Consider the following 26702-nt stretch of genomic DNA (forward strand, 5'->3'; position numbering starts at 1 on the left):
GCATGGATCATGAGGTCGGGAGTTCGAGACCAGCCTGACCAACATGGTGAAACCCTGTCTCTACTAAAAATACAAAAATTAGGTGGGCGTGGTGGCGCAAGCCTGTAATCCCAGCTACTCAGGAGGCTTAGGCAGAAGAATCGCTTGAACTCAGGAGGCAGAGATTGCGGTGAGCCAAGATCATGCCACTGCACAGAGCGAGACTCCATCTCAAAAAAAAAAAAGCTTGCTTTATAGTTTACTTCCACATCAAATTGTCTTTATCCCATGTTACTTGCATTGATGTCCCAGACATGAAAAAAAAAAAAAGATGATAACAGTAACAGTTCTTAAATTAGGTTCCACTCTTATTCTAGATCACCAATTCATATTACTATTCAGACTTGGAACAATTGGATTTTAGTTAAACTTTTTTTCAAATATGCATATAATTGTCAGTGGTTACTATATTTTGGGGAAGAGATTGTTGACTTCTTTGAAGAAAGATATGGATTTTCTCTTCAGAAAAAATACACATGAGCTCATATAATCCAAATTTTATGTGTAATTACAGGGTGTTCGTGAATGCCCACAAACCCATTAAGAAGCTGTGTGACCTTGGACAAATCATTTTACTTTTCTGTTTTTCAGGTTGTTGGTCTATAAAATGTTACTACTTGACTTTTTTAAAGAGTCCTTCAAGCTCTTATGTCCTCTAACCCCAGGTCTGTATTTAGAAGAGGTGATCCTTTAATTAGAGCCATCTAGAGATCTGAGGAACATGCTGAGCATTAGTGTAACATGCCAAGTGGATTTTGAGAGGTAAAGAAGAAATATCCAGGGAATGCCTGAGAGCATTCCTGATTAGATCAATGACAGAAGAAAGGAATGAGAGGGAGTAGAGAAAGCTGTTGAAATTTCCTATTTACCTGCTTTGACTGAATGAAGATTTGAATCACAGAACCAGAAAGGGTTCTCATCTGAAATGCAAAGGAAGGAGGAGTTGGTTTAATTCAATAAGTTTCAGTTGAGTAAACATGATTTAGTGAGATACTGTTCTTGCTTCTGACTCACCATTTGGAAAATCTCTCTAAAATAAAATTGGACTCTCCATCTCAGACATCATTTTGAGTAGAGGTTTTGCTTTTTTTTTTTTTTTGAGACAGAGTCTCGCTCTGTTGCCCAGGCTGGAGTGCAGTGGCGCAATCTCAGCTCACTGCAACCTCTGCCTCCCAGGTTCAAGCAATTCTCCTGCCTCAGCCTCCTGAGTAGCTGGGACTTCAGGCATGTGCCACCATGCCCGGCTAATTTTTGTATTTTTTAGTAGAGAGAGAGTTTCGTTATGTTGGCTAGACTGGTCTTGAACTCCTGAACTTGTGATCTGCCCGCCTCGGCCTCCCAGAGTGTTGAGATTACAGGCATGAGTCACAGCGCCCAGCCTAAGTTTTGCTTCTTATAGTGGAGTCCTGTTAAGCCAATAGGTAATCAAAGGAAAACATAACCAACTCTTCAGGCTCATTCATCCTTCAATAATAGAATGCTAGTACCCATCCTAGGAGGAGAATTGGACTATACCTCATGAGGATAGTTTTAAGTATCTCAGAAGACCCTCACTGGGGGTAGCTGGGTAAGACACAAAGCTTTCTAAAACATTGTCCTGAATTTCTTTGAGAGATCATAACAAATTAAGAGAGGAGGAGGAGTAAAAGGAGGAAGAGGTTTCTGGCCAGGGGCAGGGAGGGGGAAGGAGCCGCTAGGGAGATGTTTGGATGTCATATCCCTGTTCACCCTTGCTTTGCAAACTTCTTATAGGATGCCAGGTTGGGAATAATTCTTTTTGACAAGAGTCAAGCCAAGCTTGTTTTCTGGAAGAAGCAAGTCTTTGGAGGGTGGTGGCTTGAAATCTGTTGGATCTGGTATTTAGGTGATACACTTTGACATAAAGGCAGCACTGATGCAAGCAACAGCTTTCCTTGGAAAGGCAGGGAGAACGTGAAGGCCCAGACTGATAAGCTTACACTGACCTGCAGACCCTTCTCCACTCCCAGGCATGTTTGGTGGCAGAGTTTATCTTAGTTGGGGTTAGGCTATTCTCTGGTACTGGGAGAGAGAAGGAAGAGGAAGATATTATTATTAACAATACATATATATATTTTAAAATTAAATGCATTAATAGACAGTGCTATTAAACAGAAATTTATTTGTTCAGCAAATGTTTGTTAAACACTGTGTCCAGAATTGGTGGGTTCTTGGTCTCACTGACTTCAAGAATGAAGCCGCGGACCCTCGCAGTAAGTGTTAAGAGTTCTTAAAGATGGTGTGTCTGGAATTTATTCCTTCAGATGTTCCGATGTGTCTGGAGCCTCTTCTGTTTGGTGGGTTCGTAGTCTTGCTATCAGGAGTGAAGCTGCAGACCTTCATGATGAGTGTTTTAGCTCATAAACACAGCGTGGACCCAAAGAGTCAGGAATAAGACTTACTAAAAAGAGGTAAAGAACAGAGCTTACACAGGGTACAGGCAAACCCAAGCCCCTTACTGCTGGCTGGCTTACGCAGCCTGCTTTTATTCCCTTATCTGGCCCCACCCACATCCTGCTGATTGGTCAGTTTTACAGAGAGCTGATTGGTCTGTTTTGACAGAGTGCTGATTGGTACGTTTACAATCCTTGAGCTAGACAGAGTTACAGAGTGCTAGTTAGCTAGATACAGAGTGCTGATTGGTGTATTTACAAACCCTGAGCTAGACACACAGTGCTGATTGGTGCATTTACAATCCTTGAGCTAGACAGAGTCACAGGATGCTAGTCCTCTAAGTCTCTGCTGGGTTAGCTAGATACAGAGTACCAATTGGGGTATTGACAAACCCTGAGCTAGACACAGAGTGCTGATTGGTGTATTTACAAACCCTGAGCTAGACACAGAGTGTTGATTGGTGCACATACGATCCTGTGACTAGATATAAAACTTCTCCAAGTCACCCTCCAGTTCAGGAGCCCAGCTGGCTTCACCCAGTGGATCGTGCACGGGGGCTGTAGGTGGAGCCGACTCTGCACTCCTCAGCCCTTGGGCTGTTGGCGGGACTGGGCGCCATGGAGCAGGGGGCGGAGCCGCGGAGCCACAGAGCAGGAGGCTCAGGCCGGGCGGGAGCCCACTGCAGGGAGAGGAGCTCAGACATGGCGGGCTGCAGGTCCCGAGCCTTGCCCTGCGGGGAGACAGCTAAGGCCCAGCGAGAACTTGAATGTGGCGCCCTGGCTGGTAGGCACTGCTGGGGGACCCGGCGCAACCTCTGCAACTGTTGGCCCGGGTGCTAAGCCCCTCACTGCCCTGGGCCGTGGTGTCGGCCGGCTGCTTCGTGTGCGGGGCCGCCGCGCCCGCGCCGTCTGCAGCTCACACTGGCCGGAGCGCAGCCCCGGTTCCCGCCCGGGCCTCTCCCTCCACACCTCCCCGCAAGCAGAGGTCGGAGGCTCTGGTCCCAGCCATCCCAGAGAGGGGCTCCCATGGTGCCCCGGAGGGCTGAAGGGCTCCTCAAGCGCCGCCAGAGTGGACGCCAGAGTGGACGCCGAGGCCGGAGGCCGAGGAGGCGCTGAGAGTGAGGGCTGCTAGCACATTGTCACCTCTCAACACCATGTACTGTGGAAAGTACTAGGTGCTGGACAGAGGTCAGAAGACTTTTAAGAATCTGCCACCATTGTTGATCTCTTTTTGCTTGGCATTCAAGGCTCTTTGAAATAAGGCTGTGACCCATTTTGACAATTTTGTCCTGGATTATAAGACACATGCTTGAAGGAACTATAGCTGGTTTTCTCACTAGACTGATTAACGTTTAAGTATGGTTTGGTACCTGTTAAAGTAGTCTCTCTCTACAGGTTTTCATCATCTACTTTAGGAACCCCTTCCTGGTATTGTTTGGCTCCTCATTGTTCTGGAATCTCATGTCCATCTCTTGTATTTGCCTTGGTTCACACTCGATCCTCTACTTATATTCCTCACCTACTGAAATTTTACTCATCAGCCAGACCGTGGGTGATGGAACACAGCATGGGCTGGTTCTCCTTACATATGATCTCATTTAGTTTTCACTGGAACTCTGAGATAGGTAACATTTTGGCCCACTCAAGTTACAGAAATTGACTCACATTTTTGTAATCATCAATATATTTAAAAATAACTTTATATTTGACCTGTAATTGGAAAACCAGTATCAGTTATAAATGAAAGGTAATTTTAAAAATAATTAGGATGAAGACAAATTATTTTTCTTACAGTGTATGTATAAGATAAACTATTGGTTCCCAAAGGCGCCACCTGACCATGAGACTTATCTTACTTTGTTGAAAAGGGAATTAGTAAGCATTAAAGAGGTGTCAAAAGGAAGACTAAACAAAAGCTTACTCCTTTTTTTTTTTTCTGAGGCGAGTCTTGCTCTGTTGCCCAGGCTGGAGTGCAGTGGCACCACCTCGGCTCACTGTAACCTCTTCCTCCTGGATTCAAGCGATTCTCTTGCCTCAGCCTCCCTAGCAGCTGGGATTTCAGGTGCATGCCACCACATCCAGCTAATTTTTGTATTTTTCGTAGAGATAGGGTTTTGCCATATTGGCCAGGCTGGTCTCGAACTCATGACCTCAGGAGATCCACCCACCTCAGCCTCCCAAAGTGCTAGAATCCACCGCACCCAGTTGCTTACTCCTTAATGTAATAAGAATGTTATATAGGCTGAAGAAGCGCTGAAAAGAACCATATTTTCTCATGATGTGGTTCAATGTTTAATATTGTGCTTGTTCATCTCCTAAAATCCTCTGAATATCACTTAAATTCATCCTGTGTAACTCTCCCACATTTGAGGAAATACTGAGCTTGCCTATTATTATATTAGCCCCATATTTCAGATGATGCACCTGACACAAAGAGAAGTTAAATAACTTGTTCATGGTTCCATATTTGGCTAATAGCAGAGCCAGAGATTCAAACTCTTGTCTGTCTGACTCCCAAGTTTGTGCTTTTCCCACTTGGCTGAATTTCTCATGCTACCTCCTCCATAACACCTTTCCTAGAACTTTTAAGGAATGCTTCCCCTGTTCTCTCATAGCATTTTAATGTAAGTTGCCAAAGTGTCCCAGTTTGCACCCCTACCAGCAATGTGGGAGGAAATAGCAACATATTTTTGATGTTGGGGTCTAGTGTTACAGTTTCTTAAGCTCTTTGGGATGTATATTCCATGGCTACTAGATACCCAAGTCCCAAGCAGTTTTCTTAGACTCAGAAGATCATCGACTTCAGCTTCTTCATCAAAAAGACTTGTTTTCTGGCTGAGCATGGTGGCTCACACCTGTAATCACAGCACTTTGGGAGGTGGAGGCAGAAGAACTGCTTGAATCCAGGAGGCTGAAGTTGCAGTGAGCTGAGATTGCACCACTGCCCTCCAGACTGGGCGACAGAGCGAAACTCTGTGTCAAGAAAAAAAAAGAAAAAAAAAAAAGACTTGTTTTCTGTTCCATTACCCACAGTGGTAGAATGGCTTGTTAAATTTATTCTCCAGATGCCATTAACTGGAAATTAAAATCTTAGTCTCTTGCCTCTTTAATCCAGGCTTCTTCATACTATATCGGAATTTAGGATAACTATTACAGCGCCCTAGGAAAGAAAAAAAGAAATTGTATCTCTAGACGTCTGTTCGTTTCAGCTTAAAATGGACACTCAAATGTTAAATGTTGGACTGGCCTCATTTATTTCTCCTGTCTGTTGGTCCAATTTGAATCTTAAGGCATTTTTTCAATTGGAATTTTTTGTTTCTCTCAAATAAAAATTGTTCTTTGTAAGTCTGAATCAGAACAAAATCCTGAATGTTGAGAGTTTCCTAAAGGCTATTTCTTTATGCAAAAGCGTGGAACCTGATGTTGATGTTGGCTGTTTAAAATTAACTGGGAATCAAGGCAGCGTTTTTATTTATTTATTTTTTACTTTAATGATTGTGTTAATTATAGTAAAAACCTTAAGTTCACGATAAAGAAAGCCTTTGGTCAAGTATTGTTTATTCCGTTGTTAGTCTTGTTGCAGGATTTGCAAATTTAGTGAAATTAGTGCCATTTTTCAGTTTACAGTTCCAGTCACATTTCACATGATCAGAGCGTGGCTTTCTCCTCTGTGGAGCAAATAGAGGGCTGTCTGACACTTGGTTCCAGTGGCTTCCATTAAGCAGAGTGGACATGTCCCTAAAGTCTGCAGAGAAGAGCATGGCACTCTGACCCCAGATGGCACTCCATTTTGGGACATTGTCCAATTCTAGTTCATAGAGTGTGTGACCAACACCAGCTCTCACCTAATGAGAGCGCGTTGTTACTTGGTGGATTGGATTGTGTGAATTTTTCAGAACTACGGTTGAGAAAAGGAGGCTAGCAAAAATGCAACCCAATAATTCAGTTTCATTTTTCCCACTTTGTTCTTTGGCACACAGAATGTTTGATTTGTGAAAATCTTAATAACAGTAGTTCTTTCTATAAGGAACACTCGGAATCTTGATAATATTGAAATAATACAGATCCTTTTGTAGGATCCTCTCAGACCTCATGGAGTTCGTGTTGTCAATGTTTAAAGAAAAACACCCTTAAGTTTTTGTTTTTCAGAATCACAAGTATGTGGATTTAAACCTGTGATCTTATTCCCCTTTCTTCTCTTAATTTAGTGAGGCAACCAGCGAGAAGGTTTGTTTTGGTTATTCTAAAGAAGGAGTTTGGTTGCAGGTTTCGGAGGGCAAGACTTAGACTCTGTGTCTCTGTGCTTGCCCTGGAACTTTGATTAAATTCTCACTAACCGAGTTAGCTGGCCCTCGCTGGGCTGCAGAAATAGAAGTGTCTTGCACATATGACATATGACTGTTTCAAGAGCTGGCTGGTGAAAGGACATTCTGGAGAAGGCTGCTGATACTGTATGAACTAGAACTGGACAAGAGCCTGGAGACTGGATAACTCAGTTTGGCACAAGTAAAGGGAATAAAGTGTTAAGGTGGCAAAATTGTATCCAGGTGTTGATAGGCTTCCTGAGTTCCTGACTTGAGCCTGTGGATTTAGAGTTCAAGACTCCTTACCAATGCTGACAGTCTTACATTCTAGCTTGAACCTCCGGGGAAGGTGCCCTTGCTTGCTGGCATGTTTACCAGGGGTTCTAGAGCCTCAATCACAGATTCTCTCTAGCTCACATGAAGTTAATGAAAATGAATGTCTTTCCCTACAAATTAGAGAGGCTTTGAGGAAAATCAGATTAAATGCACTCCTGCTTGAAGTTATGTTTCTTAGAACACAGCTGGAAATTTTGTCACCCAAACCTTTACTTTCATTGCAGTTTCTTGATTGGTTTGTTACTGTAGTGAATCTGCTTTAACTATCTTATCCCTGAGGTTTTACTTCCATTCTAAGCATGTTTGTGGAGCACTGGGTATCATGGGCTCAGTGTAGTGGCGAGTAGAAAGATGGTGAGACACAGTAGCTTGTTGCACATGGCTTAATTTATCAGGGATCACTGATAAGTTAGTATACTAGAGAATATTGTAGGCAGAGCTGAAAAGATGGAGGAATTATAAGGCTCAGATTTCTTTTTTTTTTTTTTTCAGAAATGGAGTTTCGCTCTTGTTGCCCAGGCTGGAGTGTAATGGCATGATCTCAGCTCACTGCAACCTCTGCCTCCCAGGTTCAAGTGATTCTCCTGCCTCAGTCTCCTGAGTAGCTGAGATTACAGGCACCCACTACCATGCCCAGCTACTTTTTTGTATTTTTAGTAGAGACGGGGTTTTATCATGTTGGCCAGGCTGGTCTCGAACTCCTGACCTCAGGTGATCACCTACCTAAGCCTCCCAAAGTGCGGGGATTACTGGCATGAGCCACTGCACCTGGCCAAGGCTCAGATTTCTAGTAGAGATTTCTAATGGACAGAGAAGTTGGAAGAAATGGGATGGACAGGAAAACTGAGTCAGGTGCTAAAAACTTGAAGGAAGGTGGCAGTGTGCTATGAAAAATAAGAGCAACCTCCGTGAGAATATAGAGAAAATAGGATAAGTGAGTGATGAGGACCCCCAAGAGGGGGTTTTATAGTGAAACAATGGTCAGAAGTGGCAACAGGATACCCTGTAATGCTTTCACCTCTACCAATGCACTGGGTACTAGAGAGTGCTCCAGTTTGCTCTGGAAAGGCCCTTAAGAGACATAGTGTCTTTCTGTGGACAAAGATGACAGGAAAGAGATTCCTTTAATAAACCATCCACTCTCTGCCCCACCTTTGATGAATACTGCAGCATTAATCATGATAATAGCCACTGTACACTTACTTTGTTCCAGGAACTGGATAAATGTTTTACATACATTATCAGTTCTATTTTTTGGAGAAGATACAGGGGCTCAGAGTCCCTAGGGTGCCAGAGCTGATAAGTAGCAGTCAGGATTCAAACCCAGCTTTCTCTGACTCTAAAACCTCCTTTCTTCCTGCTGAAACAATTAACTCAAGACAACAAAGGAGTAAGGATTTGGGGAGTTTTCTGCATAGTAGAATAGACCCAAAGGAAAAGAAATAAAGACAGTGACTAAGATTTGGGTTTGCCTGTCCCCCCCAAATGCTTTGAGCACTTTCATAAATATAAATCCTTCAGGCTGAGAGAAGGTTGCACATCTGAAGATGCTAATTCTTCAGAGATGTAATCCAAACAAAATGATCTTTGGTGATATAGTCACTAAACCATTTCTCCCAAAATTCTCTTGGAAAACCATCCTATAACAGCAGGGAACATTATCCAACCAAGTTTTTCTGCAAATAAAGGATTGCTGATAGAGGCTTGCCTGCTTGTGTTTCTGTAGCTCAGGGTGTTTATGAATTCACTAATCCCTTCCCTTCAGATCTCTTTTATTCTGGTGTTATGATTGTGGCTGAAAAAAATTGATTTTTTTCTATGACATAGAATGTTGAAAGGTTGATTTCTTTTCTAGAGGAAAGGTTCTTTTTTTCTATGTGCTACATACCCCTGACCAGGGAAAAGGCAAATAGTGGTATTGTTTGCTGAAGTCTTCCTTTGAAGGTTGCTCCGTGTTTGCTTAGTGGAAATCAGCAGGGGAAGAGAGCCTGTCTCTAACGTTTTGTTAGAGTTTCTTCGTAGTTCTACAGTGATGAAACAAGGACTTGGGTACAGGACAGATCTGCTTTCAGAAATCCTGGCTCTTGTGAGGTTTAGAAGCCCTGGGACCATTTAGCTGGTGGCAATGGGAATGCTGAGGGTGATAAATAGGATCTTTGGTTGTCCAAGTATCAGTGACATGATATAGATGGAGTTAAACCTTTAGGATCTCCTTATTTATTTGTTTATTTTTGAGACAGGGTTTTGCACTGTCACCCAGGTTGCAGTATGGTGGCATGATCATAACTCACTTCAGCCTCAAACTCCTGGGCTTAAGTGATCCTCCTGCCTCAGCCTCCCAAGATGCTAGGATTACAGGCATGAGCCACCACACCCGGTCAGGATCTCCTGTAAAATTATTTTGTTGACAGACAACATGAAGAATTATGCTTCTCAAAAGTTAGTTATAGATTTGTACAATATTCATGGATTTCTTGTTTCAGTTTTTACAAATTCATAGCCTTTATTTTGAAAATTAGCTGTTAGCAACAATTTTGTCTAGGAAATTGGATATATATTCAAGTGAAAGAAGGAGGTACAGTTACCTGTTACCTTGTTGTAACTAACAAGTAAGTATAATGCATTTGGTACTTTAAAAACTGCACCCAAGTTACAGATTATTGGAATTAATAAAATTCATTGGACCTATATATTTTTAAATGGGCAGTGTGATAGCAGAACCTCTTTTAGAATGATAGAATTCCTCTGGAATGATTGGATAACTTTGCTTCATCCTTGACTTTTACCTTGGAGGATTTCTTACCCCTTTTGGCTTCTCAAATTTGACTATTAAAGGGCTGCCATTAAAAGTAGGAACATAGTTTCAGGGGAGAGTACCAGCCCATGACCCTTCTGCAAACTCCTAACCTCAAGGCAGTTCTCCTGGAATTGTGATCTATAGAATGTTTCAGGAGTGTGAGGAGGTGTAATTTAAGGCTATCCCAGCAAGGATACGCTTAAGGATAGAGGGCCCAGTAGCATCTGGAGACCAGAAAAGTTAAACTGAGGCAGTCAAATTAGCTTCAGGCTCAATTAAGCTGATGGGTCAGCCTGGGAGAAATTGCAGGATGACTCAAAATCCCCTCCCACCCCCACAGCAGCCACGTTCCGTCTTCAATCATGGGTTCTTTCCAGGTCTCCTGGCCTTCTGTAACTTTGTTAGGCTTGTCCCTGAACGTGGCTACCGATCCAAAGACACATGATCAGACAGGCAATTAGAAAACCGACCTTTTCCAAAGCAAGCATGTTCTGTTGGGCTTAGAAGTTTCATGTCCTAATAATATTGTAGGACCCTGTGCGTCTCTCTGGAGATGAGGCACATGAGTCACATCTGTGATTCTTGCTTTTGCGTCAACATCTCATGAATAGGCAATCAGAGCTTTGGCACCAATGTATTTTCAGTTCATATCTGATATACTGAAATACACCTCCTGCTTTGTAGTTTACTGGCAAGCTGTTTTTGATATAAGACATCTAGAACACTGTAAATATATAACATTTTTATTTCTCTATTATACCTCAATTACGAAAAAGACATCGAGAAGCAACCTCATCGAGAGAGATACTGAGGCCGGGCGTGGTGGCTCACGCTTGCAATCCCAGCACTTTGGGAGGCTGAGGTGGGTAGATCACTTGAGGTCAGGAGTTCGAAACCAGCCTGGCCAACATGTTGAAACCTTGTCTCTATTAAAAATATAAAAAAGTTAGCCGGGCATGGTCGTGGGCACCTGTAATCCCAGCTATTCTGGAGGCTGAGGCAGGAGAATCACTTGAACCCGGGAGGCAGAGGTTGCAGTGAGCAGAGATCACACCACTGCACCCCAGCCTGGGCAACAGAGTGAGAGTCCATCTCAAAAATAAAATAAAACAAAATAATAAAAGAGAGATATATTGATAGCTGTTGTTGGAAATTTCAACTTCCATCTCACTTCTGGTAACTTTTTGGAAGTTTGAACAAAGTGGAATACACACACATACACACACATACACACACACACACACTCTCTCTCTCTCTCTTATTTGTTTAAGGTTTAATGAAATAGCCTTCATATAATCATTGTTTTTGAAAGATGAAAATTAGTTGCTAACTGCACATTTTGGGTATGTGAACTATTTGGATAGAACTTTGAGAAATGCATTCAGAACAACAAACAAAATCATAGGAGAAATAGCTTAGTGGGAAGGGGCATATAAGAGTTGTTGAAAAAGTTACTTCTTGAGAAACCAGGTCTAATGCTAGGCAAGTCACTTGCTTTGGGGGAGGCCTCAGCTGCTCTCTCTATAAGATTGCAGCAGGGGTGTAGTGGGAGTGAGTCTTCAGAGATTTTATCTACTAATAACGACAGTCAAATGGAGCATGACTTTGTGGAAGCCTCTCCTCTTCCACCCAGAGGGGCCAATTTCTCTGTCCCAGTGAGATGTGACACTTGAATGGTCCCTGCTTGGCGACTTCCCTCTTCTGGAACCTGCCCTGGCTCAGGCATGAGGGCTGACTGTCACCCTTAGATGGGAGCCCAGCACTAAAGCTCACGTGTTGGCAGTGTTCTTGCGGGAAGGAAGAAGACCGGCCAGTCCTTTTGTTACTGCACAAGCAAAGAGCTTCTGGTAGCTGTACAGATACATGTGGTTTCTTTCCTCGCTGTATTTCCCTAGACAGATTTAGTGCTGCAGAAGGGTAGAGGGCAGTCACGGGAAGGAGTTCCTGTTTTTCTTTTGGCTATGCCAGATGCGGAAAATTCCTCCTATCTTGTCTTTTTGGTGTCATCCTCTCTCCCCCTTGCTGCTGCTGCTGCTTTTTTTTTTTCTCTGAGACGGAGTCTCACTCTGTCGCCCAGGCTGTAGTGCAGTGGCGGGATCTCAACTCACTGCAAGCTCCACCTCCCGGGTTCACGCCATTCTCCTGCCTCAGCATCCCGAGTAGCTGGGACTACAGGCAACCCCCCCCTTTCCCGGCATCTTTTTTTTTTTTTTTGTATTTTTAGTAGAGACGGGGTTTCACCGTGTTAGCCAGGATGGTCTCGATCTCCTGACCTCGTGATCCACCCGCCTCGGCCTCCCAAAGTGCTGGGATTACAGGTGTGAGCCACCGCGCCTGGCCCCTTTATTCTTCTTTATAATTCTCATCTCTCATCTCTCCTGGAAATGTGCATGTCAAGTTCAAAAGGGCACAATGTTTTGGTGAGGAAGAAGTGGGAGAACAGGTGCCAGTTGGTAACTAGGGTCATCATTTTCCCTTCCCAGCCAGCTTCCTGTGAACGTGTGTGTGTGTGTGTTTCTTTTGCCAGCATCACTGAATCTGTCTGCTGTCTGGTATTCCAGGTTTTGGTTTAGGGAAAAGTAAAAATCATTTATAATCCCAGCTGTCATTTAAACCACCCCTTTGTGGGTAGCATATGGTCCACTGTCTCAGTTCATTGTCCTAAAGATGCTTCATCAGAAAGGAATGACTTCCGCCCCATTACTCTCTGTCCCCTTACTCTGCTTTATTTTTCTTCATCATTCCTACCACCACCACCCACTGCTTGAACAACCCACTATTATTTGTCTATTTCCCCATCCCTGGTAGAATAGGAGCCCCATGAATGAAGGGACTTTGCTTCTGTTGTTCACCACTGAATCTCTGAGGTCTGGAACACACCTGACATGTGATAGGCACTCGATAAATATTTGTTGTGGCTCATGGGAGCCCTGCAGAGTTAAGGCTGCAGTTGTTTATGGAATTCATAAGTGGTAATGAATATTTATCTAACGTTCCTCTTCCAAGGAGATCACGCAATAATCAGGCTTTATACTATCCAGTTCTTAGGTCTTCCAAGTTATGACTTGTGAGGTATGTTAATTATGATAATGGAAGGTGGTTTATTTGGTTCAGATTTATTGACGTGTAATTTACACAAAGTAAGACTTCCCCTTTACAAAAGTATGATGAGTTTTGAAATATGGATACACATATGTATCTGTCACTGCCATGCTCCTTTTCAGTCTGTTGTTGCCTCCACCCATGACCACTGGTCACCACTGCACTGATTTCTGTCCCCTTCTTTTCACCTTTTGCAGAATGTCATATAAATGGAATCATGCAGTATGTAGTTTTTTGTGTCTGGCTTATTTTTCTTAGCATTAGCTTTTTGGCATTCATCCAGGTTGTCACATGTATCAGTAGTTTGTTCTTTTTTCTTGCTGAGTAAGTGTCCCAGTTTTATTTATTTGTTTGTTTATTTATTTATTTATTTATGAGAAGGAGTCTCACTCTGTCTCCCAGGCTGGAGTGCAGTGGCGCGATCTTGGCTCACTGCAACCTCCGCCTCCTGGGTTCAAGCAATTCTCCTGCCTCCCCAGTAGCTGGGATTACAGGCACCCACCACCGTGCCCAGCTAATTTTTATATTTTTAGTAGAGACAGGGTTTCACCATGTTGGCCAGGCTGGTCTCAAACTCTTGACCTTAGGTGATCCGCCTGCTTCCAGCTCCCAAAGTGCTAGGTTTACAGGCATGAGCCACCGCGCCTGGCCCCAGTTTTATTTATTCACTAGTTGATGGTCTTTTAGACAACTAATTGTTTCCAGTTTTTGGCTATTCTGTATAAGGCTTCTATAAATATTAACAAATACCTAGGATGGGATGACAGGGTCATATCATAATACTATATATAACTTTAGCAGAAACTGTCAAACTATTTTCCAAAGTGGCTCTTCCATTTTACAATTCCACAGTGTCTTGAGTCCCAGTGTCTCCATACACACGCTAGCACTTTTAATTTTTAATTTAGTGGGCATGTAATGATACCTCATTGTGGTTTTAATTTGCATTTCTCTGCAACTAATGATGAGTGTTTTTGCTTATTTGGGAAGGTTTTAATTTAGCAGTCCGTTGTATTCTGTAGATATTAAAAACTTCAAAATATCAGTGGCATTTGCAGTTAAAATTTCTTTAAAAAATTGGCCAAAGGTTTCCAGCAGTCACTTCTGCCATGCCCAAACTGTATGAAACAAGGCTGAGGTGTGGAGATTGTCACATTTTGGCAAGGGGTGATCACTTGGGTGACTGATGAGACCCAGAGAGAGTGTGCCTTGGTCTTGAGGGTGAGGACGGGCAGAAAGTCGACTGCATGGCCCTGCTGGCCTTAGGGGCTGCCCAGTCCTTAGCTAAACCTGGTGGTTATGGGAAGCAGACTTAGAGTCTATTACATTTTTCAGGAAGCCCCAGGAGTCACCTGGGAAGCTCAGCAGTCCTTTGTGACTTTCAAGCATATGGTGGAAGCTGCTGAACACAGAGCTCCCTCTCTGGGGATAATTTGCCCAAATCATTTAATCAAGCTTGAGAAATGAGTTACCACAGGCCCAGGAGTGCTACCACCCTTGAATTCTGGCACCCTATTTCTCCTGTCCATCTCTTAATTAATTAAGCAGACATCCCCGAGCGTCTACGACAAGCCAGGACCCTTTTGCATCTAAGGAAAACAGGGATGAAGGAAACAGGAATGGTCCCTGCTCTGACTCAAAAGGTAGAAATCTTCTTTCACAGCCCAGCCTTCCTAGGGAGCACGTAGGAAGGGCTCTGAACCCACATGTCAGTTGTGGGGGAGGAGATCAGGAAAGGACGTTGAAGAAGTGGAGACCTAAGTTTGAGACCTAGGAGTTAGCCAGGCCAGTAGTGCTTGAAAAAGTGTCTTAAGACAAGAGAAGTCACCAGTGAAGTCCCAGTGGTAGGACAGCGTGCAGCATATTCTGAGCCTGTACACACACCCAGGGCATTGCTTAGCAGGTGGGGAGTGGTGAGAGAGTAGGCTGGAGTCCCAGAAGGGAGGCCAGGTAGACCTTGGTGAGCACTGGACTCTACGTTCAGGTGCTGAGGAGCTGGCAAAAGGTTTTAAGTGGGGGAGTGGCATATTCAGATATTTGGTCTAGCTGAGTAACTTTGGGTGCTCTGTGGCAAATGGATGGGAGACCAGTGAGGTGGTGGTTGTGGTCATCTAGGAGCAGGATCAGAGTGGCCTATTGACTGGGATGACTGTGAAGTGGGATCCTTTCCAGCCAGTAACTGGAAATGTGTATGAAGGCAGAAGTGAGTGTGCTGCATTTGAAACATTGAGATATCTAGTACATAGTACTGTCTCTTTTATAGCTTTCTTTTTTTTTTTGGTTTTGGTTTGTTTGTTCACTAACTTGGAAAACTGATGTGGAAATGTCCCTTTGGCTTCAGTTACCTGAGCAGAAGGGGCCAGGCCTTGCCAAACCCTCCTCTTAGGACAGAATTGCTCCCAGTATTGATCATTGTGTTCTGAGATGAGGGAGCAAATTGTGCAGGAGGCCAGGTCAGTGTCAAGGTGGGCGGGAGGAATTGGAGCAGGAAGCTTGCCTATTTGTGCCCAGCAAAGCCACAGTAGAACTTTCTACTGTGGCTCTATGCTACTTCTTACCAACCTTCTCCGTGTGCTTCCTGGAGAGTCCTTGGAGTCAGAACCTTTTTTTTTTCTTTTTTTTGGAAACCCAGATACTTTACTTCCAAGAAAATGCTGTCCAGGAAAACTCATCCTTCCCTTCTTCTCATGAACGTTGTGTAGAGGTGTGTCTTCTCTTCCTTTGAGCTTCTCCACTCAAGGTTTAGGGGAGGTGATATTCTGTATTTGGATTTGGCTCTGGGTACTGCAACATTTGGCTATTAAGATTTCATCCTTCCTGCTTTGCCCCTCCTACCTTTCCAGAAACCCACAATGGATTTGCTAGAAATAATGGAAAGTCCTGTTTAGACAGGATATAACCATTTCTCAGCTAGAGGATATTGTTGGAATGAAGAAAGATAAATGGGGAGAAGGGAACTCACATTGCTTTGGCACTTACATTAAGCCATGTACTGTGTTGGGAACTTACTTATATTATCACGTTGAATCCACAGAACACCATACAAGGTAAGTATTGTCATCCTCATTTTACAATGAGGAAACTGATGCTTAGAGAGCATACAGCCTTGGCCAGGGGCACATAGTTGAAGCCGGGGCTAATTCATGCCTGGGCTCTTTCTGGTACTTTTCCTTTTTTAATTGTACCCTCCTCAGTGTTACCTTGGGGATCTGAAAAGGTTCATGTAGCTTCTAAGTCAACGAAGTGATTCCTGGAGAGCAGCTTCCGTATGAGAAAAATCTGGTGAATTATTTCAGTGTTTCTGGAATGCAAGCTCCATCCTGAGACATTTAGAAAACAATTTGGGATGACAAGCATGTGTCTCCCAATGCTGCTCTGGCTGCCAGTGCTGTGCTGCCTGTTGTCATCTTTGAACAAACTGATGCAGTGCTGCTTTAATTCGTCCTCTTTTTGGAGTAAGAAACTTTGGAGGTGTGTGTCCTTCTAGAAGTTTGCTGAGCAAATGGTAAAGAAAAGAAATAGGTCCTAAGGTTTACTATTTCAGAGAATTTCTTGATTTATTGGACTGTCAGTGAATGAATTAGAATACATAGTGGTAGGCTGTCTTTTCTTCTGAGACACTGCAATTTCCTCCAATCTCTTGACTTTTCTAGAAGTTTTAATCCAAGTCCTTGTTGGGTGGGAGATAAAAGGGTATTGTTCTACTAGAGACTGACCTTGGCATGAGATCTCATTTGGACTCACAGATTTCTAGTCTAGTGCTTGATTTTATATCCATACCTCGTTACTGCATTCTTAGTTCCTTCTGCTCCTTGTTCCTCATGCCCAGTGTCCCACCCTACTCTTGCCCTGACTCCTCTAGAGGCCATAGTGATTCACTGAGCCATTTTATAAGCAGAGCTAGGAGAGTTCATGGCTACCAAGTGCCAACGGGGCCGAATTTTCACCTGTGTGTCCTCCCTTCTTCCATTTTTCATCGTTTGCCCCCTCCCCAGCTTTAACTTTAGTATAACTACTTGGGACTATTCCAGCATTAAATAAGGGCAACTGCTGCATGGGTCGCTGGGACACACAGAAAGTAGTATCCCTTGTTCATGAGAAGACCTTCTTGCCCTAGCATGGCAAACGGTCCTCCAAGGAGGCACCTGTGACACCCAACGGAGTAGGGGGGCAGTGTGTTCAGGTGCAGGTGGAACGAGGCCAGAAGTGTGCATATGTGCTGACTGTGGGAGCTTGTTTGTTGGTTTCACAGTTGATGCCCTGAGCCTGCCGTAGCATACTTGTTTCTCCATGGGATACCGTTTTCTTTCCAGAGTCACAGCTCTAGGGTTGTCCTCATTACCCGAGAGCCAGGTGTCGGTGGCATTTTCTTGGTGTTTACTCACACTCATCTAAGGTATGTTGTGGCTTTCCAGATTACGAAACTGTGCTTTTTTTTTTTTTTTTTTTTTTGGAGATGGAGTCTTGCTCTGTCGCCAGGCTGGAGTGCAGTGGCACGATCTTGGCTTACTGCACTTCCACCTGCCTGGTTCAGGCGATTCTCCTGCCTCAGCCTCCCGAGTAGCTAGGACTACAGGCGCCTGCCACCACACCCAGCTAATTTTTGTGTTTTTAGTAGAGACGGGGTTTCATTGTATTGGCTAGGATGGTCTTGATCTCTTGACTTCGTGATCCTCCTGCCTCAGCCTCCCAAAGTGCTGGGATTACAGTCTTGAGCCACCACGCCTGGTCAATGGTGCTTTTTATCTTTTGAAGGACTCAGTTGTGTAACCCACTGAAAATTTAGTCTGTAAGGAAGTTCAGGGAATAGTATAAGTCGCTCCAGGTTTGAGGCAAAATTTACAAATGCTGCTGACTTTCTAAGTAAGGGGAGGCATTTTCTTAGAGAAGAGTTAGGTCTCTGGGATTCCACTATGCCATTTCCATCCTCAGTGTTCTAGCCACCTGAGAGAGGTCTATTTTCAGAAATGCATTCTTCATTCCCAAATGATAACATCCATGGAACTAAATGATTAGGACCATAACAACTAGCTCCTAGCCTGCTGTCGGAACACCTCCCGAATCCCTCTTTGTGGGTGAACCCAGAGGCTGGGAGCTAGGGACTCATGACCCATTGAGAAGCAGTCATGACGCAGAGCTGTGTGTTGGAGGTCTCAGCTGAGAGGGCTGGATTAGCAGTCCTCACTGGTGTATGGCTTTGCAGCAATAACTGACGGCTGTTTCCCTTCCTGCTTTATCTTTCAGTTAATGACCAGCCACGGCGTCCCTGCTGTGAGTTCTGGCCGCTGCCTTCCAGGGCTCCGACCCACACGCTGTGGGTGCTGGCTGAGGGAACATGGCTTGTTGGCCTCAGCTGAGGTTGCTGCTGTGGAAGAACCTCACTTTCAGAAGAAGACAAACAGTAAGCTTGGGTTTTTCGGGGGGGTTCTCTCATTCTTGTGGTTTTGAGTTGGGAATTGGAGGAGGGAGGGAGGGAAGGAAGCTGTTTGGTTTTCACACAGGGATTAATGGAATCTGGCTCTTATGGACACAGGACTGTGTGGTCCGGATATGGCGTGTGGCTTATCATAGAGGGCAGATTTACAGCCAGGTAGAAGTAGTTGATTTGGTTTGTGCTGGTGCCCAGGTATGAGTTCTGATCCCTAAGACCTGGCACCAAATTGCCTGACCACCCCACTTTTTCCTTTTGCCGCAGCCGTGGGAGCCACCTGGCTCTCCAGAAGCCCCTAATGGGCCCCTGTATTTCTGAAAGCTGTGAGTAAAGCGAGTTAATGGCCCCACTCTTAGAGATCAATACTGGGTATCCTGGTGTCAATCTGGATTCTTTCCTTACAGATTTGTGTCAGGCCTGGAGGAATATAATAACTGAGACTTGTTTTATTTCTGCGGAGGGTTCTAAGCCATTCACTTCCCAGATGGGCCAATAATGTTTTGAGCAATCTGGAGATCATCTTTAATGTGCAGGTGAATGGAACTGTTCCACAGAGGGGTGTGAGGGCTCTAGGGCAGAGTGAACTCCCTGAAGCTCAGACGTCAGCTCTTTGTCTATCTCTGAACACCCTTCCTTAGAGATCCCATCTCTAGGATGCATTTCTCTGTAGTTAGTTTCTACGTCTCTTGTTCCTGTTCTGCCTTTATTTATTTATTTATTTTTTTACTGGATTCTAAGCCAGTATCCCCACTTGGCTATCTTAATGCAGCTTAACATGTCTGTTACAAAAATGATCATCTTTCTGAGATTCAAAGGGCTACACGGGACTTTGGAGAGAATTTCATTCAGTTTTCCTCAAACTAGAATAATGCTTGCACTGTCTGTAAAAGAACAAAAGTGTCAAAGCACCCTTTTGTTCACAAAATTCCTTTTTTATTATAGTGTTACTTAAATATGTACATATGTAAAAGTAGATATAAACTTCTTATAGGCTATTATTATACAACTACATGACCCACACATATTTACAAATTAAGTGCAAACAAAATTATCCAATCAATACCATTCAAATTAATACCTTAAATATGGTGAGGCAGTTGTTGTTCAGCCGAAACCAAATTATAAGTTGCATGGCAGTAAATGCTGTCGTGCTGAGCGTTTGGAGTTTGGCCAGTCTATATTATCATGTACTAATGATTGAATTCTCCACCTATGTTTCTACTTGTACGACCTTAATTTGATAGTATTTGGCTTTCATTGGGTCCAGTCTCATCTTTTATAAGTTGAGTCCGCACCTGTTCCATTCTCATGAGTTTGCTACAATTATACTGGTGCCAACACAATCATAAACACAAATGTAAACTTGGGCTTTGAAATCTTATGCCAGAACTTGGCTTTAAAGTAAGCATTTAAAAAAATCCATATGTGTTTATTAGACTTGGTTTAGGTGACGATTGAAATGAAAATAAAGTGTTTAAAATCCTTAGAGAACTTAAATATAATCCCTCAGCAATGTGTATACAGGTCTTCATTTGAGAAAAACTGATTGTGTTCAGCCTCTCCTGTTACAAATGGGGAACCTGAATTCTCAGGTCTCTAGTGAGAGAACAGGGACTAGAATCTATGGATCCTATCTGTTTTCTGTAATTGTAAAGTATAATAAGATAATATTATATTAATATAATCAAATCAAACACTTAGAATGAGCTTCCATGTGCGAGGCACTAACTGATTAGGCATTATTAACTAGATTTATTCCTTTTAAGGCCCTGTGATGTACTGTTATTTCCACATGTTGTAGCTGGGAAACGGGCTACTCAGAGAGGTTAAGTAACTTGTCTGAGGTCCACACTACTAACAAGGAGCACAGCTAGGGTTCAAATCCAGATCATCTGACTCTGGAGCTAGCACTCTAACTCACTGTGCCAAATTGCTTTGCAGTGGTATCATTATTTTGCCTATCCCCCATCTGAGAATATTGAAGTTTCTGATTCCTTCCTTGCCTTTCTCCCTGCCTTCCGTGGTTATTCCCAAGTCTTGGTGTTCTAGTCCTATATGTCCGTCATTACTCTTATTCCTTCACTATGGTGTGGTCCAGGGCTCCTGCCCCTTCTTATCCTGGTGGAAGGGGCCCACTTGCTGGGAAATTGTCTCTGCCGTGGTTTATCCATGTTACGTGTCTATTAATGAGTAGTGGGAAGAATCATATCATCTTGGCAATGAAAGGAGGGCTATGGCTCTGGGGTACTCTAGTCTGAACCCCTTATTTTACAGATGAGAAAGCAGGAAAGGGATTTCCCCAAGGTCACCCAGCCAGCAACTGAGCTGCAACCAGAAGCTGAGATCCCTAGGACTAGGGCCAAGCCTCAGTCTGTCCCATCAGACTTTTCTTCCCTCCTCCAAACTATTTTTATTTTTATTTTTTTTTTTGCAACTGCATAGCAACTTGAAGGTAGAAGAAAGGGCAGAGAAGAGGTTTTCCGTGCTTAGCCAGGGAAGGAATCTTGCAACAGGATGTGGGGTTGGGTCATTCAAATTGGGCCAGACTCCATTGGTCTTGTTGCTTCTTGCTGGGTATTGCAGATGGGTTTAGAAGTGTTAGGATTAGAGAGAGAGGCAAGTTTAGCTAAAGGCAGTTTGTAGCCTTGTGGCAGAGTTCTTGTTAAAGAAGGAAATGGGATGCAACACCCTGACACAAAGGGGCTTAAGTTGTTACACCACTGCCTGCTAGTCTGTTTTCCTTACCTCCCTTCCTGATTTCTAAAGGAAGTGTATTTTGCTGAATCAGAAAGAAATGTGATTTATTTCAGGTTGCTGATGCTTAGATTGTTAGAGTTGGAAAGATCTGGCTTACGCCTTGTACAGTTGACAGAACTGGAGTTCAGGGGGGCATAGGTGTCCAGCGTTGGTCAGTCAAGAAAGTAGCACCAGAACCAGTCTTCTGGTGGCCCTCCAGTTGCAGATCCTTTTTTGCTTTGCTCTCTCTGTATGCTAAAGTGCCTGTGTCTCGGAATCTCAAGTTTTGACTGATGGCTGCTTCCCAATCCACCTGGTTTAGATTTCTAGATTATATTGTTTAGACATCAGAACCTCTTAAGGGTTGTGGGGCCACCTTGTTAGCTCACATAGTGAGAACCAGCCCTGCCCATTAGGTAGGGGAAGAAGTTAGCAGTCCATGATAGCTGTTGCCTGCAGTGTATGGAAGTTCATTGCGCAGTGCTGTCTCCTGAGATCCTGGAGTGTATACGCTTGGCCTTAGAGCCCAGCACAGAGCCTGGCCCTTGGGACATGCTTAGTAAGTATTTACTGAATGAGTGGGAAATGTCTTAAGGCCCATTAGTTTGCAGGCCTTGGGAGGCTCCCTTGCACTAGGAAGAATAGTAAGAATACATAAAGTCTGTCTGCTGCTGCCAGGAATATAGAAACACTATGTTTGGCGTGGAGCCGAACAGTATACCCCAGAGCAACCCTGTTGAAAGGCAGTCCTTGCCGTTTCATTCTGTGTCCTGGTTTGCTGGTAACTCCTGGGTCCCCCCGTCTCCTGTGCCCCCATTGTGCAGACTCACGGGGGACCATCAGCCAGGGTTAGTTTTCCGCTGTTTCTGTTAGGCAAAGAATAAATTGAATTGAGTTGTGAAAGTTGGGTGCAAAGCTCAGTTTGGTTCCAAAGTAACAGTTAACTTGTGTGGGTGGTAGGTATTCAGTACAAACAGGGCTGGGGACAGGAAGGGGAAGAAAACTTCAGAACTTTCAGGATCCTCATCTGGTTTTAGCCTGATTCAGAGGCCAAGGTCCCTATGGAACAAACTGGACAAAGTGAGAGTGGCCATATCGCCTCTTTTCTTTTGCCTTTATTATTAATTTTCTCAAATAGATCTGACTAGTCATGTGGCTGGGAAAATAGTTAATTGTGATTTTTTATTTTTTATTTTTTAAACTGAGTCTCACCCTATCACCTAGGCTGGAGTGCAGTGGCACGATCTCAGCTTGCTGCAACCTCTGCCTCCCGGGTTCACGCAGTTCTCATGCTTCAGCCTCCCGGGTTCAAGCAATTCTCATGCTTCAGCCTCCCGGGTAGCTGGGATTACAGACGCACAGCACCACACCTGGCTAATTTTTGTGTTTTTAGTAGAGACGGGATTTTAGCATATTGGCCAGGCTAGTCTCGAACTCCTGACCTCAAGTGATCCACCCACCTTGGCCTCCCAACGTGCTGGCATGACAGGCATGAGGTACTACCCCCAGCCAGAGTACCACTCTTTGGGCATTCTTTAATGAAAAAGAATGAACTATCCAAAAATTAAAACTCCTCATTTATGAGCTTTTAGAGAATTTTGCAGAGTAGATGGAAATGCTCTGCATCCTTTCCCCACTTCTGGTTTCACCTGACACATTTCTTCCCTGTCCTTACTCCTGGACTGGCAGCAGTGGTCATGATTCCAATCCCAGCTTGGCCACCATCTGTCTCAACGGCCTAGGAAAACTCCTTTCTCCAGAGCTTTAGTTTTCTACGGAATGAAGAAAGTTAAAACAAATAGAAATTTATTGTTTCATTTGGATAAATATCTATTAAGCACCTATTACTTGTGGAATGGTTAGCTGGGTATCTAGTGGTGAAGCAGTCAGGCATGAGTACTGTTTTCATAGAGCTTACAGTTCAGTGAGGCCAGCCGATGTGAAACATATCATCATGCAAATAAAAATATAACTGTAAACTGTGATGAGGATTATGAAGGAAAAAACCCGACAAACTGTGGTACTGGTGTTAGATACTAGCAGATGTGGTTAGGGATTTCATTTAGAATGACAGATCGTGACATTAAAGCTGAGAGCTCTGAAGTTCGAGCAATGGTGAGCCAGGCAAAGATCAGAGGCCTAGAGATAGGGAAATCCATTCCAGGCAGAGAGACTGGGGGTGCTTGTCCCCTAGGTCAGGGAACAGGAGAAAGCCAGTGGCACTGGTGGAGTGAATAAGACCGACTGGGGATGAGTTGGTAGTAGGCATGACCAGATCATTCAGGGCCTTGAAACTGGGGAAGGAGAATTTATTTTAGTATTTATTTATTTATGTATTTATGTATGTATTTATTTATTTTCGAGACAGAGTCTAGCTCTGTCACCCAGGCTGGAGTGCAGTGGAGCAATCTCGGCTCACTGCAACCTTTGCCATCTGGGTTCAAGCGATCCTCCTGCCTCAGCCTCCTAGTGGCTGTGATTACAGATGCCCACCACCATGCCCAGATAATTTTTGTATTTTTAGTAGAGATGAGGTTTCACCATATTGGCCAGGCTGGTCTAAAACTCCTGACCTCGTGATCCGCCTGCCTCGGCCTCCCAAAGTGCTGGGATTATAGGCGTGAGCTACTGTGCCCCGCGAGAATTTACTTTTATTTTATATGCAAGAGGATCCCCTGAGGTAGTCAGGCCACATTGTCTGGTGACTCTTGGGATAGAGGGAACTTGAATGACAATGGCCCAAGAAAGCAATTGTAATCATTACATATACATGGACCATTTTATGCTCTGTTTTCTTCTTTCATTTAACATTATTTAATGTGCATGTTCATATATTTCTAAATCATCTTCTTATTTAGAATAATGATTTCTGATGTGTAGGCTGTGTTTTATAGTTTTGAAAGTAATACTTTGATATCCATTACTTTCTTGATTCTCACAGCAATTCTGAGGTGTGTGCATTGCAATTTCTGTTTCACAGATGAAGACAGTATTGTTAATAAGTTAATGGCCGGGCATGGTGGCTCACACCTATGATCCCAGAACTTTGGGAGACTGAGGTGGGCGGATCACTTGAGGCCAGGAATTTGAGACCAGCCTGGTCAACGTGGTGAAACCCCATCTCTACTAAAAATACAAAAATTAGCCAGGTGAGGTAGCACTTACCTGTAATCCCAGCTATTCGGGAGGATGAGGCAGGATAATTCGCTTGAACCCGGGAGGTGGAAGTTGCAGTGAGCCAAGATAGCACCACTGCACTCCACTCCAGCCTGGGTGACTCTGTCTCAAAAAAAAAAAAAAGAAAAAGAAAAGGTTGCTAAGAGGAGGGCTGGGATCTTTTGGCTCCAAATCTACTGTAGGATGATGCCTTTGATGTTCCTGATAGCTTTGCAGTAATCTATCAACACAGTTTTTAAAGTTCAAATCCTGTTGCCAACATTTAGATTGTTCCATGTGTGCTGCTACAAATAAATTACTATAAAGATTCTATACATTTAATCTTTTATTATTTTTGTATCATTGGTGTAGGCCAAAATCTGAGGAACAGGATTACTAGGTTGAAGGGAAATGGCCTGTGAAGTATATGATCAGATGTCTTTGCAGAGGATCCAACCAATTTAAGTAGCCACCGTCAATGTGTGAGACTTTGTGGTTCAGGGAAGGCAGGTCTGGTTTTAAAAATCGTTTCCCCTTTCTAGCATTTTTCTGATGTGATCTTTCAGATTTTGCTTTAGTTTTCCCAGGTCTCATTGGCATGTATGCTGTTAGGGATGGGTCTAAAATTAATTTGTTTTCATATTCATATCATGTCATCCCAGTGATTATTTAGTAAATAATCACTATTGATTAAATAGTGATTCCTTTTCTAGTTATTTTTGGGACATTTATTAAAACCTGGATATGGTGGCTCATGCCTGTATTGCCAGCACTTTGGGAGGCTGAGGTCGGGGGGGGATTGCTTGAGACTAGGAGTTCAAGACCAGCCTGGGCAGCATAGCAAGACCCCATCTCTATAAAAATAAGGAAATTAGTTAGGCATGGCCGTACTTGCCTGGAGTCCGAGCTACTTGGAAGGCTGAGGTGGGAGAATTGCTTGAGTCTGGGTGGTCAAGGCTGCAGTGAGCTATGATCATACCACTGTACTCCAGCCTGGGCAACAGAGTGAAACCCTGTCTCAAAAAAAAAAAAAGTGTAGGGAGCAATTTTGGAGTTACTCATTTGGTTATTTGATATGTAGTTTTAGTTTTGGTACTGATAGAGCCCAGAATGTGCCCTCAGTTTGATGAATATTCTGAGATATGGAGGAGCTCATTGTCCTCCACTTACCTTTTTGCCTTTCAGAATATCTTTTGGTATTTTCATCTATTTTTTCCCCATTGAGTGTTATTACCTTATGAAGCTCGAAAAAGTACCCTATCGCTATTTTAAGTGCAATTGTGCTAAATCTATAAATTAGCTTGGGAAATTTGGATATTAAATTATCTCATCAAGAAGCAGAGCTTAGCTCTCCTGAATTCTCGTCTTCCTTTATTTATCCTACTAAAGTTCTGTGGTTTTCTTTTATATAAGAAGCACATGTGGCCGGGCGCGGTGGCTCAAGCCTGTAATCCCAGCACTTTGGGAGGCCGAGACGGGCGGATCACGAGGTCAGGAGATTGAGACCATCCTGGCTAACACGGTGAAACCTCGTCTCTACTACAAAAAAAACTACCCGGGCGAGGTGGCAGGTGCCTGTAGTCCCAGCTACTCAGGAGGCTGAGGCAGGAGAATGGCGTAAAACTCGGCAGGCGGAGCTTGCAGTGAGCCAAGATAGGCCACTGCACTCCAGCCTGGGCGACAGAGCAAGACTCCATCTCAAAAAAAAAAAAAAAAAAAAAAAAGCAGCACACGTTTGGCTAAGTTAATACCTAGGTTTTTTTGTTTATGTTTCTGTTCTCACTGTGAATAGTATTCTCTTTTCCCCACATTATGTTAATTTAACTGGTTTTCACAGGCTTATAGCAATGCTATTATTTAGGAGAATTTGCCTTGGTTCTGATTAATTTACCCATACTTGCAAATCATTTGCAGCTTTTTAGTTAACTTTGTCAGTTCTCTTAGATTATGACCATGCTATAAACAGAAAGGATATTTTCATCTCTTCCTTTCTGATGTTTATTCTTCTTATTTCCTTTTTCATGCCCCATTGTATTGTCAAGAATCTCTCAGTACTAAGAAATGGTGACTTCATTTTTCAGCATGGAGTGCATTGTTTTGGCTACCATGATTCAGAAGCCTCTTGCCCAATGCCCAATTTTATTCTGCTAGTTTTCTCTGTTTTTTGTACATGGCCCTTGCGCTGCCCTAACCTTGAATTAACGTGGATAAATCTCAAGAATTTAAGAGCACCGTAACTGTGTCCTCAGGCTAGGTAGTGAAATGGGTTCAGAGTGACTGGATTGTGGTCTATGAACTTCTGCAGCCAGCAGCAAAAGTCAGGCATGAATAATCAAGTGGACAGTGAACATCTGTAGTGTGTGAGATGTTGGCATAACTATGAATGATGA

The 26702-nt window shown here is 43.5% G+C and overlaps 1 protein-coding gene across 2 annotated transcripts in view; it reads left to right on the forward strand.

Moving 5' to 3' along the window:
* ABCA1 (ATP binding cassette subfamily A member 1) overlaps positions 1-26702 on the forward strand; it is a 146677-nt gene that overhangs the window by 6695 nt on the left and 113280 nt on the right. For both annotated transcript variants that reach the window (XM_023202438.2, XM_023202430.2), the window contains exon 2: positions 18234-18390. In XM_023202438.2, coding sequence (XP_023058206.2) covers positions 18325-18390 — 66 coding nt within the window. In that variant the 5' untranslated portion in view covers positions 18234-18324. The remainder of the gene's footprint in view (positions 1-18233; positions 18391-26702) is intronic.

This window comes from Piliocolobus tephrosceles, chromosome 14 (genome assembly GCF_002776525.5).
Source record: "Piliocolobus tephrosceles isolate RC106 chromosome 14, ASM277652v3, whole genome shotgun sequence".
NCBI lineage: Eukaryota > Metazoa > Chordata > Mammalia > Primates > Cercopithecidae > Piliocolobus > Piliocolobus tephrosceles.